The sequence below is a fragment of the Xenopus laevis genome, chromosome 9_10L (assembly GCF_017654675.1).
Source record: "Xenopus laevis strain J_2021 chromosome 9_10L, Xenopus_laevis_v10.1, whole genome shotgun sequence".
Lineage (NCBI taxonomy): Eukaryota > Metazoa > Chordata > Amphibia > Anura > Pipidae > Xenopus > Xenopus laevis.
This window is the reverse complement of record NC_054387.1, coordinates 66,492,821-66,507,646: the sequence shown is the minus strand read 5'-3', so window position 1 is coordinate 66,507,646 and position 14,826 is coordinate 66,492,821. Positions and strand designations below refer to the sequence as shown.

The window sequence follows — 14,826 nt, the reverse complement described above, 5'->3', positions numbered from 1 at the left end:
ACTTAACCGCTTTGAGTTTCTTTCACAATATTTTGGAGGCTTCCTGGTGGGTTGATTTTTTGTTATTTATGAAAATAACACACCAAGAATATTAGATTGCAAGCTCTTCTGATAGTTGAGTGACGATAAACTGTCATTTTGTAAGATTTTGATCAGTTTTACCCTCATTTGACGACTGCTGGGGTCTTCCTTGTTTTAGCTACAGTGCAAAAGTAAATACAGCATCAGAGTTTACTTCAGAGCCACAGTGTCTAATACTACTGGAGAATTCCTTGTGGAATGTGAGTAAGATTAAAGGCTAGTGTCAGAGGTTCAGACTCGCTACAGGTTTCCTGTGTAAGCAGCCCTCCTGTCCCCAATGTGTTTTCCTCCCCTTTCTCTCCATCCTTTGCTCTGTCTCTCTCTCTCTCTTTTTAAAGGGAAGACTAGGGCCCTCCTCACTGCCTGCCTGTGTCAGATTAAATACCGAGATGGCGACAGGAAAAAGGCTGGAAGGAAAAACAAAAGACAGGGGGGTGAGCGTTATCAAGTTGGCGACGGAACTGCAGGCTTGTCGGACTCCCAATTTACAGAAATCCAAACAGATTTTAGTTGACACGATCTGCAATCATTACCGCCGGAGCAGAGCTAATTAAGAAATTAGCTTTTCTGATTGTTTGCCTGCTCTCATAGTGATGAGTGGTTAAATAATGTTGTAGGGATGAAATGTTCTAAAACCAGACAGCTTAACGGGTGTATTTCTTATATTTTATTACTGTCAATGCTCTGTTTCTTCTCTCAATATATATTCCCATTATCAATCACATTCACCATCAAAGTTTTATAGATAGATTTTTAAATTGCTGTTAAATCTTTTTTTTTTTTGTTTTCGGGAATATTTGCCAAAGTATCAGAGGACACAAATGTCATGGTAACAGTAATGGTCCCATAATACAGTGTAGTCAGAATGTGTCAGCCTAATTAAAGTGGGTAATCCTTCTATCACCTAGTAAAGGAGCCATTTTTTTTCCCTCTCACTTCTTTGCCATATTGATGGTCATTAAAAAGCAGATTTAATTAATTGACTTTGGGTGCTTAGCAGCCGACCTCAAAGATCTTTCATCACGAGCTAATTTTTTTAGTTGTTAAAAATGGTAAGTTCTAGTAACACCGATGCAAAAGAAATCAAGAAAAAGTGAAGGTACCTCGGGCAGAGATGCCAAGTTATGATCAGACCCCTGTCCATGCCTGATCATAAGTTTATGCATTGAGTTTATAAAAGCAAATTTGAACACATGCTCTGAATGAGGGTGATTGGGAGAGCTGGGGCTCAATCTATGTGGCTTTCTAAAAATGGAGATTTGACATCTTCTAGGTCGTACTTGACTTACAACTGTTGACAACCTCCACCATATTAAGGTACCATATGTCTGTGAAAAGTGTGTTTGTTAAGATCAGATCCCAGGAACTTAGTAGACCAGATTAGGACACCATAATGGCAGCTTATTAGAAGAGGGAGAAAGGAGTTGTTAATGGGAATTATGGCAAAAAGCAAGATTATTTAATATACCATTCTAAAGAAAATATATAAAACAGTAGTTATGGCATATTCCATGTATCCTCTTTTGCATTTGTCCATGGAATACATGAAATGGAATGTGGAGAAGGCTCCATTCGACACAAATATGCTTCCTTTCAATACCTTCAATAGAGGAACACATTCTACTGCACTTACATTGTGCCAGAACTATAACCCTGGGTAGGTAATAAATTCAAGCCGATGTCCTTGCTGTTTCAGTTTGTGTCAGCTTTCAACCTTGGGTATATTTTCGGATTTAAGTTTGACTCATTTTGGCCTGTTCTTGCATGTTTCCTCAATGTTTCCTAAGGACAGCAGATGTAGAATAATTATATATAGACACTAGCAATGGCTGGTGTACCAAACAATAGCTGTTCAGTATATGAGCATTGGAAATATATTATTTTGGGAATAAGATAAAAGCATAAATAAAAGTGGCAGAAACTCTCAGTAGCGGAGCAGGCTCACTTTTTGTTGGGCTAAATGCTCATTGGCTATCTGCTGATGGGCCTTGGTCATAGAAGCCTGATCCATGGTTTTAGAAATCCAGAAATGTTCCTCTTATAAACAGCCAATCATGGATAGGCTTCTTAGGTGGCCTATTTATGGTTTTTACTTAAGCCGAGGCCATGTTTTTTTTTAAACTGCTTACCTACATCCAATCACTATAGGGCTTCTTAGAAGTCTAAAATTATTCAATATATTTTGATGTCTTTTAAATGAAAAAATAAAATATTCTTCCAAAAACAATATACATGAAGTGTATACAGTTTTTTCAGCTGTTTGCAACACAAGTTTTAGCAAATTGTCATGCGTTTCCACATTTTGGTTAATAGCAGAAGTGGGTAGATTTCCAGGGTCCCCCACCCACTGGTAACAGGAACCTCAGACAAAAAATTCTGCAGAAACAAGCAACGAGGCATAAATGTGTTGAAAATCATGGCGAAAATGCAAGACATATGTAGTGTAGGGTGTATAACTTGATGTCGGCCTTCTAGTTTTGTCAAGAATTACCCAGAATTCTCAGCTACCCTGGAATAGACATTCACGGCAGTTAGGAGGGTAGTATCTGAAACAAATCCTTCCCACCACATTATCATTTGCAGAATCCTGATATAACTCATTAAGATTAGATGCTGCTCTTTTAATAACTGGTGTAATTAATGACCGTTGTTTTCCAAGTCTCAATAATATAAGTTCACAGTGAGACGCGGATAATACTGTGAAATATTATAATGTGTGTTTCTTCCGGCCTCAGTGGGATATTTGTGGGAGCCTACCAGGTAAATAGTCACTCAGCTGGTTGTATTTATCTCTTACATTCTTCAGTCTTCAGCAATCCTTGCTATAGCAGACATCCTATGGGGGGCACGTTGAAAAAAACTATGGTTTATTTTTCTAATTTTTAAATATTTGTTTAAAAAGATATATTTTCTGTTACTGACCTGTATGCAACAGAGTTTGCCATAGATGAGGGTGAAATATTTACATTGTGAAGAAGATTTACTATAATCCAGAAGACTATAAATTATAGTGTATTGCTTTCACTTTGTTTGGGATAAAATGTGTATTGACACCTAGCAAGGATAATAAAGTAAAGTTGCATCATTTAACAGATTAGGACATGGTCTAAATGTGCCATACTTGAAGGTGTTATTGGGGAAAGCTATTATACAACCTGAGGTAGTTCATCTGCTGCTGAACTACAATTCCCAGAATCCCCAGCAGCCATCATTATATTTTTTCAAGACTGCCTTCTCAGCTAATTCATAGAGGCCAACACACATTCTTCAACTATTCACTATATATGTATACATATATATATATATATATATATACATATATTTTTTGACACAATGAGAAATATTGTTTAACTCCATCATTACATAAATTGCAATTCATCATGTTTGCCTGTTGTTATAAAATGAATGGAAGGGTTCTGGTTTTCTTATAGCTGTTGGTTCATATCATTACTTCTCATTTTTTTATTTCTAGTACAGCTAAAAGATTGATTTCCAGATAATTAGGCAGTCGCGATTCCACTGGCCCCCAGTGCACCATTGGCATGCAGATGGGATAAGCAAATTTCTTAGCAGCCAACAATGAAAGTAGTGTGTATCCTAGGTAGGATATTGCATAACGTTTATTTCACGTTCGGCATTCACGGCAAAGGATTTAGAAGTTGCAACACAATTGTCAAAGAGGCTTTTTCTTTCTCTTCTCTTGTTCCTGCTCCAATGACTTTGAAGAAAAGGAGAAAAGGTTCCAAATGGGTTCCTTTTACTGGGTAGACAGGGGAACTTCTTTTAAATGTATGTATAGTCTTATCAGCTTAACTAAGCAGGTAAGATGTTCATTAGCAAGGCTGAGTTAAAAAGAATAATTGCAGGAGAGTGAGAAGAAAAAACAAGTCAAAGCATTTGTTCATGCTGCAATCTACACATCAATTATCCTACTGTGCTAATTACCACCTTCCCTTACTCTAGGCACCTACAAATTCACACTCAACTCCTTCATGGGTCGGGTAGAATAATAAAGTCATTGAAATAAAGTGCAGAGATGGCAAATATATAGGTGAAAATCCAGTCCATATTCAGTATATTACATTTATTATAGAAAATAATTACCTTTTTCCCTTTATTTTTTTAATATTAAAATTATATTTTACTTACCACGAAAGTTTAATAATACTATTAAAAATAAGAATTAGTAATGTTTAGTTTCGGCAGTCTGTGATTACTTGTTGTGACATATGTTGACACTTGCCAATAAACATGGTATAGATCAAAGAAAAACCTCAAAATTTACAGAAGGATCAGTATAGTCATTTAGAGCCAGTGCTGTAGGTTGTATGGTCTGTTGCACTTGAAAGGGTTAAAATAATTTTAGGATATAGGAGGTGATATAAGTAACTACCTTTTGGCAAGTTAAAAGCTGGATAGAAGACTCCTCAGAAAAAAAGGCTAGTATTGCTGCTCCTGTCTTGGGGCCTGCAGATCTCCAGCGTATCAATCTCTAATAAACTAGTAAAAAAACTGAAATCCTCCTTAATTGCAGATCTTCCTATAAAGGTGCTCGTTTTCTCATTTTAGAGTGAAGTCAATAGAAATGGAAACCTATTTCCTGTAGCTCATTTGGTACCTGGTGGGTCTGCTATTCAGGTGACAAAGATACAGGCACAGTGAGGGGGAACAGATGTCATTTACCACTCATTATCATGTGAATGAAGCCACAGATAGGCATGTTCTTCGGGATTGGGCATCACCTGGAAATCTATTCTTCTGATCTTTATCCCATCTGAGAGACCAGGTCCCCCTGACCTCTTAAAATCCCTGACCCCCAGCTGGTGACACAGTTTTATGACAGTAAGCAGGCCTCTGAAGCTCTTCCCACAGATGTCATGCAACAATGTGCCTTTATATTGATTTTGTTTTATTGTGTTCAAACTAAATCAGCAATATAACCCACCCTCCAAAAAAAAAGCTTGTCATGAATAATTTAATTTGGACATCATTCAGACCACCAAGTTTTATAACACTGCATCCCAGGCATGCAGCATATTATCTGTTCTTATTTATATTGCCTTCTGGTTGAACTCACTTCAGTAGAAAATCAGAAGGAAACACATAGAATTGTATTAGATATGATTTATGTATTTGAGAATAAAACAGCATGCAACAGAGAGACTTCCCAGATAGTTATAGTCCTTATAACATGGGGCAATGGGGCATGCAGCAAGCTGATTCAACTGTATTTTAAATTTCCTATCTCTCAGTATATAAAGCTGATCATATACAACTCTATTTTGCAAATCCCCTGATAAGTGACCTGGGGGGGGGGCAATTATTAAATCAACCCTATGGTCCTCCATCCACATGGCTGGCCAAACCGGGCAAAGATTCGCTCATTTGGTGACCACTCCTTTAAAAAAGTAGAGCTGGTGATTTGGAAAAGTAAAGTAAGAAGGTTATTATATTAGAAATGATATTATATAAAAAGAAGAAAAGCTTCTTGAATAGCTCTTTAGGTGTGCAATCCTTCAGCCTCCTCCATGTGTGTATTATAAATAATACAGAGATAATAGTGACTTCCTTCAACAGATCAGACTTGGCTGAAGGCAAGAATGTGAAACAGCCTTGAAAATCTTAAACTGTTGTCATTAACCTTTTCTTTTTTATCTTTGTTGCTTTGTCAAATTCGTTTTTTGTTTTTTTTTTTTGCTTGAAAAACACTACAGGAACTTCATGGGAACAAACACCCAGTGAAGGTTTTTATGATTTTAATTAAAATCCCCACTAAATAAAAGTGTAATAAACCAAAAGCGCAGCCACATTTTTTTTCTCCATTTAACATCAACAGTTAAAGGAAACAATCGCTATCAAATGACTTTGTTTCTTAGCCTAATTACAACTCAGGTTCTGCTTAAACATTATTAACAGAATGTACAATAATCTGTTCTGGCACTGTAATATGTTATTGTAGATTTATAATTAATCTTACAGGAAGTATAATAATTTTACAGTATCAGATTGAAGCAATACAGCATATAGATTTATTAATGCTTTTAATCAGTCCCGGCAAAATTAATTTTGCAATGATTGCTTACATTGAAATTTGCATATATTTAGCAAAAGTAATTTATTTTTTATGGGTCCTCTTTCTTTCTTTAAATTATAATAGGATACGCAGCGCTGCAGAGACAAAACTTTTGACAATTGCTTGATCGTAGTTTGGCGACATTCAGAAAAACTAAATGAAGTTATTTAGAATAAAGTTGCACCAAACTTTTCTATGATTTATCTTTCTTTTTTTGTATAAAATAATTTTCATGGGGATTTATTCAAAACTCAGTTTCATAAACTAGTTCTGGGATGCAGTTTTCCTGGAACAGTTTGTGACTGCAGAAGAGACTGAACCGACTGATCAGCTCACAAGCTGATTGATTGATCTACTCAGCTTCATTTTAATTGTTGGGTTGATTGGTGGCTCCAAACACTCTTTTATAATCAGTATCTAGTGAGTGATCAGATTATTCAACATGTTTGCAACAGCTCTCTAATCCATGGTTATGCCATCCAGTCGAAAATGATCAGGTTTTGTGACTGTAGATCTCTTAGACAGTGAGTAATGGCCCACGTGAACATGGGTTTGTTTTAGCACCTAAATGGTAGCTGTTAAGTTAAACCTCTCCTGAACTCATGGGATCCTCCAATGCATGCTGGGATGCCACACTGCTTTAACTTAACCCTCTAGGAATTGTACATTAAGATGTAGGCGCTTGCTGGCCAGCCTCTAGCATTATATCATTAAAACAACCCCACATTAATATGGGCAATTTGTTTTATATAGAATAGTTAGTTTTTCAGTACCTCTACACATCCCTCTGCTATTTCACATTCCAGCCTGCATATCAGACAGATGAATTGCTTTAATCTGTAAGCACATCCTCTTTGATTTCAATTTGTACATATTGATCACATTTGTGCTCGTCTCCAAACTTCAGTACGTTGTGACCTATATTTTATTTTAGTACAGTGGTGGTGGTGGAGGGGGGCGCCTAAAATGAAAGCTAGTAATCTCTTACTCATCAAAGATCTGAAAGTTAATAAATGCACTTGTGGAAACCTCAGGTGCACACACAGGCCCATCAGAATTAGAAATTATTCAAGATTTTTCAATGCAGCGCCTGACGACTTTGAGAGGGATTGGGATTTTTGCCTTGCTAATCCTCCTGCAAAGTAGGTTACATTTCTCTTATAAAGTCTCTCTTACACTGGACACTTCCCTACACTTTTTAATCACAAAGGGAATAATCCTCCATAATGTGATCAGAAGACCCCTAGGGGATGAGCCGTAATAGTGACTTGCAAACCTACCTACTTACATGTATCTTCCATGGATCCATCTGAATTTTGAATTGTAGACCAGGGACCCAAAAATCCCACAAGACAGAAATTCACAATCCCTTATAGACAATTACTGCCCAGGAGGTCAGTAGAAATATCCAAGGGACTTGTCTGTTCCCCAATTTGTCGCCTGCTTCAGGTCAAACTTTATAGATCACATATAGATAACATATAAATAACAGTCAGCATGAGTGCAGCTACAGAAAGCAGAGATCGACCTGGAAAAATAAAATTAAATCATGCATTTTGAGCCAATCTCCTATCCATGTAGCTGCACTCTGGTCGACACTGTGTCAATGCAACTAAACACAAAAGTTTGTTTAACTTTGTAGAGAGAAGCGGTTCATACTCCCTGTGTCCCCAGCCTAAAGGCCCACAGTTAAATGGATAACTTTATGCCCAAAGGGTAGTGAACCTCCCAGAAGCTTCTGCCTATCCGGAGCTGGCCCAAAATGTTGGCATTCTTGACCTAATCAAAAGACTATACACTTTGAGCCTTTTCTGTTTATTTTAACAGCAGTAGGTAGGTGTCTTTTAAACATCTGACGGACAAGATAGCTTTTCTTTTCTAATCAATTGCTCTTGATGAGTAAACCTTTTTCAAGCTGATAAAAAAAAAAAAAAAGATAAGATTATGTCATTCTGGTTTCCAGACAATGTAAACAAGCCTGTGGTAGCTCTTTTGCCCTATGTCTTGTCAAGACAGTAACCCTTGCATTCTTCAGCAAGCCCTATTACAATGCTTGACAGAGCACTGCTACCTGGTAAGGCTATGAAGTGTTCACTATCCTACAGTTTTAACCCTATGCTTATTGTGATGTGGTACCCACGGGGTTAAGCCAGCAGCATCTACTTAAAATTCAAGGTAGGCTCTGTACATTATTTTTCCTCTAGTATTTTGATAAGTGGTTGAGTACTATGCAAACACATGTTAATGATAAGTTTCAGAGCTCCTGCGAGCTCCTGTTATCACTAAGCACAGTATAATTCTGCAGAGGGAGATAAAGTGTTATCATGGTTTCATGAACTGGCCAGAGAAGTGTTTGCAGTCTGCTACGGTGAGGATGTAACTTTATTGTTTGTGCCACGGTCTCTGTGTACTTGTCGAGAAACGACTTTTAATGATGGTATACTGATAGGAGGGAATCAGCAGTTACAAAGCAGGGTAAAGTTAACGGCCTCTGTTTCCGTTACGCTTGGAATTAAAATGAAAAAGCAACCAACATCCTGTCCAAAACTGTAAACTATCACACAAGTGGTCTTGAGTAATTTTATATGACCAACATGGTCAAAGGCCAAGTCCTTCAGCAGAATTGGCAGCTGTAAATAGTGTAGCTGGACTAATGCATTGCTATTCTAAGTATGAATATGGAGTTGGGCACACTTGGACGGGCTTAGTATTTCTTATCAGTCACCCAGTTTCTATTTTTCTGTCTTGTGATGGGTTAACGAGGAATCCATCTCACTGGCATATATGCTGTGACTATCTGACTATTGCCACACCCAGGATTCAAGCTTTCAAGCTGCCATGCACTGCCAATGTCAGCAAATTCCACTACCTGAAAGAGATCAGGGAGGAGGGAGAAACAGAATGTGGGAGGGGGTCCCAGTCGGCCTCTTGTGGCATGAGGCCATGACAACTCTTTCAGAGAGCTGGAGCCAAACAGAAGGTGTTTGCTGTAAGGGATGTCGTCACAGACCAACATTAGACCAGGGTCTTCTGATAAGAGCAATGTTGCGCTATTAGTGACCGTTACACTAGGGCACGTATCTGTGTCATTCCCTTACACCATAATTACAGGCCAGAACTTTTATTGACTTAAAAAAAAACACTGAGCTTGTAGAAAATCTAGAAATGATTATGCAACATGGCGTTACATTTTCCCGTCTAATACCGCGTTGAGGGTTTTTCTTTCCCGTATGCTAGAATTAAATCATTAAAAAAAAAGCGACAAAAACATAATTCTGCTGCCGGAATCTATTTGTAAAGGGAATAACATGTCAGATATTGTGAAATGCATCCTGGTTTCCACTTAGATTGTAAACAGTGTATGTTCAGCAAATTCCCTCCTGCTGCTTTTCTTCCCCTTGAATATTAGATTTGATTAAATGTTTGCACATTTTGAGAGGCATGTAAAATAAGTCATCCTTCAGCGTTCCCGTCTTTTAAACGCAACAATCGCAACAAAGGCGGTGGGAGCAGGTCTAGCCCAATATGAAGAAAAGTGCATTAAAAATGTTTTAACAAAAACATTAAAGTCTAATTATTTTTCAACTCGAAATAAATGATCTTCCCTTCAATTCCACATCACAGTAGCATTGATTTCATTGTAGTGTTTATAGCAGGCTCGCTTTACCTTTAATTTCCATTTAAAGTGGTACCTTTCTGTTAAGGCAACTTTTGTTTAGTGATATCAAGACCTTTATTGATTGTGGGTCCATTAGCCATACCCCTTCATTGCATTTACATGAAGTATCCTGCAGTGACAGGAAACTGCCCAAGAATAAACATGTAATGCTAGATGGTGTGAGGGAGGGGGTAGTTCTATTTAAAAAAAAAAAAAAAAACACAGATATCACACTTATCTGTAGTTTTCCTACTATTTTTTTAATGTAACACAAATATTATTTCCAGAATTATTGTAACATTGATAAGGCCTTGCCCCTGTGGAGCTTACAATCTAAGGTCACAATACACTATGGTCAATTAACCTACTCCTTTGCTCACAATTTGCAGCGATTATTTTTTTTTTGATGTCAAGAAAAATAAAACAAAAATATTCAAAAATGTACTAAATTGCAAATTCTATTACACAGGTCGTTTTGACTATGACCTTTTTGCAAATGAATGCTGGGATTTTTTTTATATAATTATGTACAGAAAAAATGTATTGCAAAAGATTTAAAAAAAAAAATCTGAAATTTTCTTGCTTTAGCAGAGGAATCAGGACTGTATCAGTTTTTTATTCCAAAAGGTTTTGTGTGTATTCGGTTAGTTACAGTAATTATACCCAATAACTGACAGCCAAAATCACGTAGGAGAGAGCAAAGGCTGTTTTCTCACACAGGCCCTGCTGCAGAACATCTGCTGAGAGATTTGCATATTAATTAACCCATATTAACTCTAATTATTCTGGGAAATTATCAAATAAATTGAATTTTCTAATTTTAACCTTTCTTTTACTTGATGCGTTTCGGAGGCTGCATAGAGACACCAGCCTAGCTCACCTGGGTTATGGGCGTTAGATACATGCTCCCCGTTTTTTTTTTTTGGCCTAATTTAGATCAGGGGGTTAGCCCAGAGAGCTTTTGTGCTGCCTGTTCATTTGGCTCCTGGTATTGCCTCGGTCTCAGTACATTTGTTATGAGATGGAACATGTGTGCGTGTGAGGACAGATGGTGGATTTATACGGGGGTGAGGAAAGGTGGTACCTCAGAACAGTTGAACAAACCTTAGTTTTTTTTCCGCCTGTTGTTTAGTCCTGAGCAAATAAATGGGAGTTTAATTCAATTAGAGCCTGGCTACAGTCAGTGCCTCATGACAGAAATTATTCAATATTTTCCCCCTCACATTGTTTGATTTACACATCACTGCCTCCATTGCTTTTGTGCTCTGTTCAGAGTGACCATAATGTATTGAGCTTTTGTCTATGGTATGTCACTGTCCCTTTCACCGATGTCTGGTTTTGTCCATTGTGTGATGCGACGAAGCTGTTTGGAAAACAGTCCCGACAGAAACGTTTAATGTGTCAGGAATGAAGGCTTGTCTGTTAAATAGAAGCTGAATATCTGAAAAAAAAGCTTATTAGTTGGAGCAGGGGTTTTTGATTTAAATGCACTCATTACCAAAAAGAAGCATAATGTTCAAAAGTCAGGTTTATAAAAAGAGGTGCCTCTTAGATGGGTGCTTTGTCCTGCTCTCTCGTTACTTTTAGGAAGAAAAGTTTAAAACAAAAAAAAAAAAAGTCCCATAGGGTTTTTAAGCTGTACCTTTATTTATATTGATGCCCACAAGGGATAAGTCTCAGCACCCACTAGTTTTGAAAAATGCAAGGATGGAGGCCCTTTCAAATAACCTACAATACCTGGCTGTATAAAGTAACTGGCATATTTACATTAAAATCAACCGGTCTAAATACCTTTAGGAGCTTTGACCTCTTTCTACTGAGAAGCAGCAAGACCTTCATTTCCACCTTAATGGTTTCACCTCCCCCTTTTTAACTATTCAGGTAATCGACATCCCCCAGTTGTTAGTAAAGTGAAAAGGGGAGAGGAAAAAAAAAAAAAACCCTACCTCCAGCTGGACAGATCTTTTCTTTTTATTTACTAATGGTCTAGGATGTAGGCAGCACATTACCTGAAGGTAACATTTGTCAGGAACAACTGCTCCTGTTGACACTATCCAGGAACAGGGACCAGGATATCTATAAAGTACTTAGACGGACCGTATCTTTTTTTCATAAATGTGGATTTTATGGACTTTGTGAGAAGGATATATATCTCTCATCATGGAATATAAAAGAAGGTTGTTTACCAGAAGATGCACCAATAAATATCGGAAGGCGATGTTCCCCAGCCAAGGTAGGGCAAAATCTCAACCCTTATTTTAGACTCATCTAAGCAATTATCTTTTATCTAGTTTTGCCTTTATTGCTGTATTGGAATAGTGGAAACTTGCATAAATGTATCTAAAACAAAATTGGTTTAAACACACTTCCAGTTTAAATGAAGCTTTTTGAGTCACTTAAAGTTGTGACACTTTTCTTACAGGAAGGTGTTAGACAAAATAAAGACAAGGACACACTTTTGCCTTCCTTTGTCTTCAGTTTTTTCCCCTTATATTCAAGGTTTTAACTCCCAAGGTCTTTATGCTAAGGTTCCTTATCCCCAGATAACCGGGTCCCAATAACTCTGGAGTGTCTTTTTTCCACATGTGCAATGCTATTTTTTTCCCCTTTTTTAACATTGATGAAATGTTTGTTACCGCACTTAGAAGCCTCTTTCTGCACCACTTAGACCAGATGTTGCATTTATTGTTGTGAAAACATGAAGACGTTCAACGTAAACATGTAACAGTGGAGGTGTTTTTTCCCCCATTAATTTCAAGGAGAAGGAAAAAAACAAAAAATGGAGCTTAATTTAAGCATCCTCAACACAATTTTTACATAACTCTATAGAAGTTGATATATATATGATTTCATGCATTGTTCAAAACACTCTCCCTGTATCATTTTTTCTTAGTCTGATGGTGCACAGGATGTTACATTGTTACTTTTTCCAATTAAAATGACTTATATTTCTCTGAGCATTGTTCCCAAGAATTTATAACATATAATTTGCTAAGCGTTATTTATATATGTGTTGGTAGAAAAGCATTTACATTTTTGTCAGAGGATGTTGCAACATGGTTGTGTATCTGAGATGAGGTGTGATGGTGTGTAGGAATCTGGCCTCTTGCATTTGTTTACCCATAACAAAAGTACTATGTAGTGTCAAATTGTGTTAGTTGTGCCTTCTTCCTTTTTATATCTGAATACGGATGGATAGGATGTTACCAAAATAAAGCACCTTTTGGTTTTTTTAATCATCGCATTTGTAAGATACTTACTGGACACCTTCCCTAGGATTTAACATATTCAAACCCAATGTCCCTTTTTAAGAGGGATGTGGCACGTTTTGTCTAAATAAGGGGGTGACTCCCTCTACTAACTTAATTAAAAATAACCAGCCAAATTATATGAATGTTGTTATTGAGAGGGGGCAGTACATTAGCCATGCAGGGACCGCAGAATGATCTTAGTGTGTATCCACTAGCAAGGGGGCAATAGCTTTTTTTTATAGAATATAAATAAAGTTATTCAGATCATTGCCAGAGTGGACTGCAGAGCTAAAAATCTGTTGCAGGAGGAACAGCAGTGACTCCCCTCCATTCATTCTTATGATTCTGTTTGTGAGTGACATATGGTGTTGCATATAACAGTCAACAGGAAAAAAATGGCTTAAAAATGCTTTATATAAGCAAAAGGAATATAGATGGTGACATTGGTGTACTAAAGAAATAACACAAATGAATATCTCTTGTAGCATAATCTTGTAGTTTGTTTGTCTTAGCAGCCCAAACCATTTTTGTCTCCTCTTCTGACTATGTCACGTATCTCAAGGGTTTATTTATAAGGACCAGTTGTACCCTGGGTGAACAACATATCTATAATTTGTCAAATAATTTATAGATTTATATTATTGTTTGTGCTGGGCAATGTTTAATTTGGGACCTTACAGCTGTTGTTATACTGCAATGCTTAGTATCTCTCCCCAGCAGCAGAAAAGCTGACATATTGTTGGTAGAAGATCAAGTCTTGGTGTATCTTGTGCTGGGTAGCAGATGTCTACTACAGTTCTGAGCTGCTAAGGCTTGCCCAAATGTGCTGGTAGTAAGTGAGAGCTTATAAATTCCTATAGAGAAGGGCTACAACTAGGGCAATGCAATGCTCAACTCTCCATCCATCCGAGGGGCTGGTGTTATAAAATGACTTTGGGCAAACAAAGCTTTGTTGGACTGACACAGGTTACTGTGATTATCACCCTTTCCATTTTCCCTTCCCCCAGGGCAGGATTGTGAAGGCACAAGTCACTGTGATCAATACACTGTACATTAGGGACAGATGCTTCTCTGTTCTCCAACTGACAGAGTAACATACATCTGTGAAAAGGAACTCACTAGGTAACACTGTTTACACCGACCACGAGATAACTCTGCCACTTCTTCAAATGTCACTCTAATTATCAGCAGCCTTTACAGGATACCATAGGCAGGACATGCTTATCATGTGCTTCGGCAAACAAGTACAAGGTTTAAAAAGTCTTAATGATAACCTGGGAGTCAGGAAAAGCATAGACTAGACATAATGGCACAGATACACTGAGAAAAATGGGACATAGAGAGTTATTTTAGGCCCCATCTGTGTAGTAGTGTCTCTCCCTGGCACACTGTCTTTAGGGTTCCATGTAGGACCTTCACATCATGTCCTGGAAGTTGTAGATAGAAAGAATGAGGGGCGACATTTATGTGGTGTCCAAACTGCGACCCTTCAGTTGTTGTTCCCAGTACCCACCAATAGCTGGAGCCATAGGCCACCATCTTTTTTGCCTAGGGCACCAACTTATTAAAACTGTTCTTATGCTCTTGTGATTGGGTTCTCTAACCAAGGTGATGTGGTCTTAGGCAGAATTGTGGGGAACCTTGCTCTTTATAAAGTTCACATAAAAAGTGTGTAATAGATGCTATTTATATAGAACAGTAGAATCCTTGCTTGGTTTTACTAGGCAATAATCTTTGAATTATGCATTTTTCCCCACAAGGAA

The 14,826-nt window shown here is 37.6% G+C and overlaps 1 protein-coding gene across 6 annotated transcripts in view; it reads left to right on the top strand.

The window, feature by feature from the left end:
- The window catches only part of zeb2.L (zinc finger E-box binding homeobox 2 L homeolog), a 101,748-nt gene that overhangs the window by 63,715 nt on the left and 23,207 nt on the right, over positions 1 to 14,826 (top strand). The window contains exon 1 of one of the 6 annotated variants that reach the window (XM_041577577.1): positions 11,770 to 12,045. The exons of the other annotated variants lie outside the window; for them this stretch is intronic. Within the exon in view, the coding sequence (XP_041433511.1) occupies positions 11,973 to 12,045 (73 nt within the window). The 5' untranslated portion in view covers positions 11,770 to 11,972. Of the gene's footprint in view, positions 1 to 11,769; positions 12,046 to 14,826 lie in introns of those variants that run through there. 6 annotated transcript variants of the gene reach the window in all.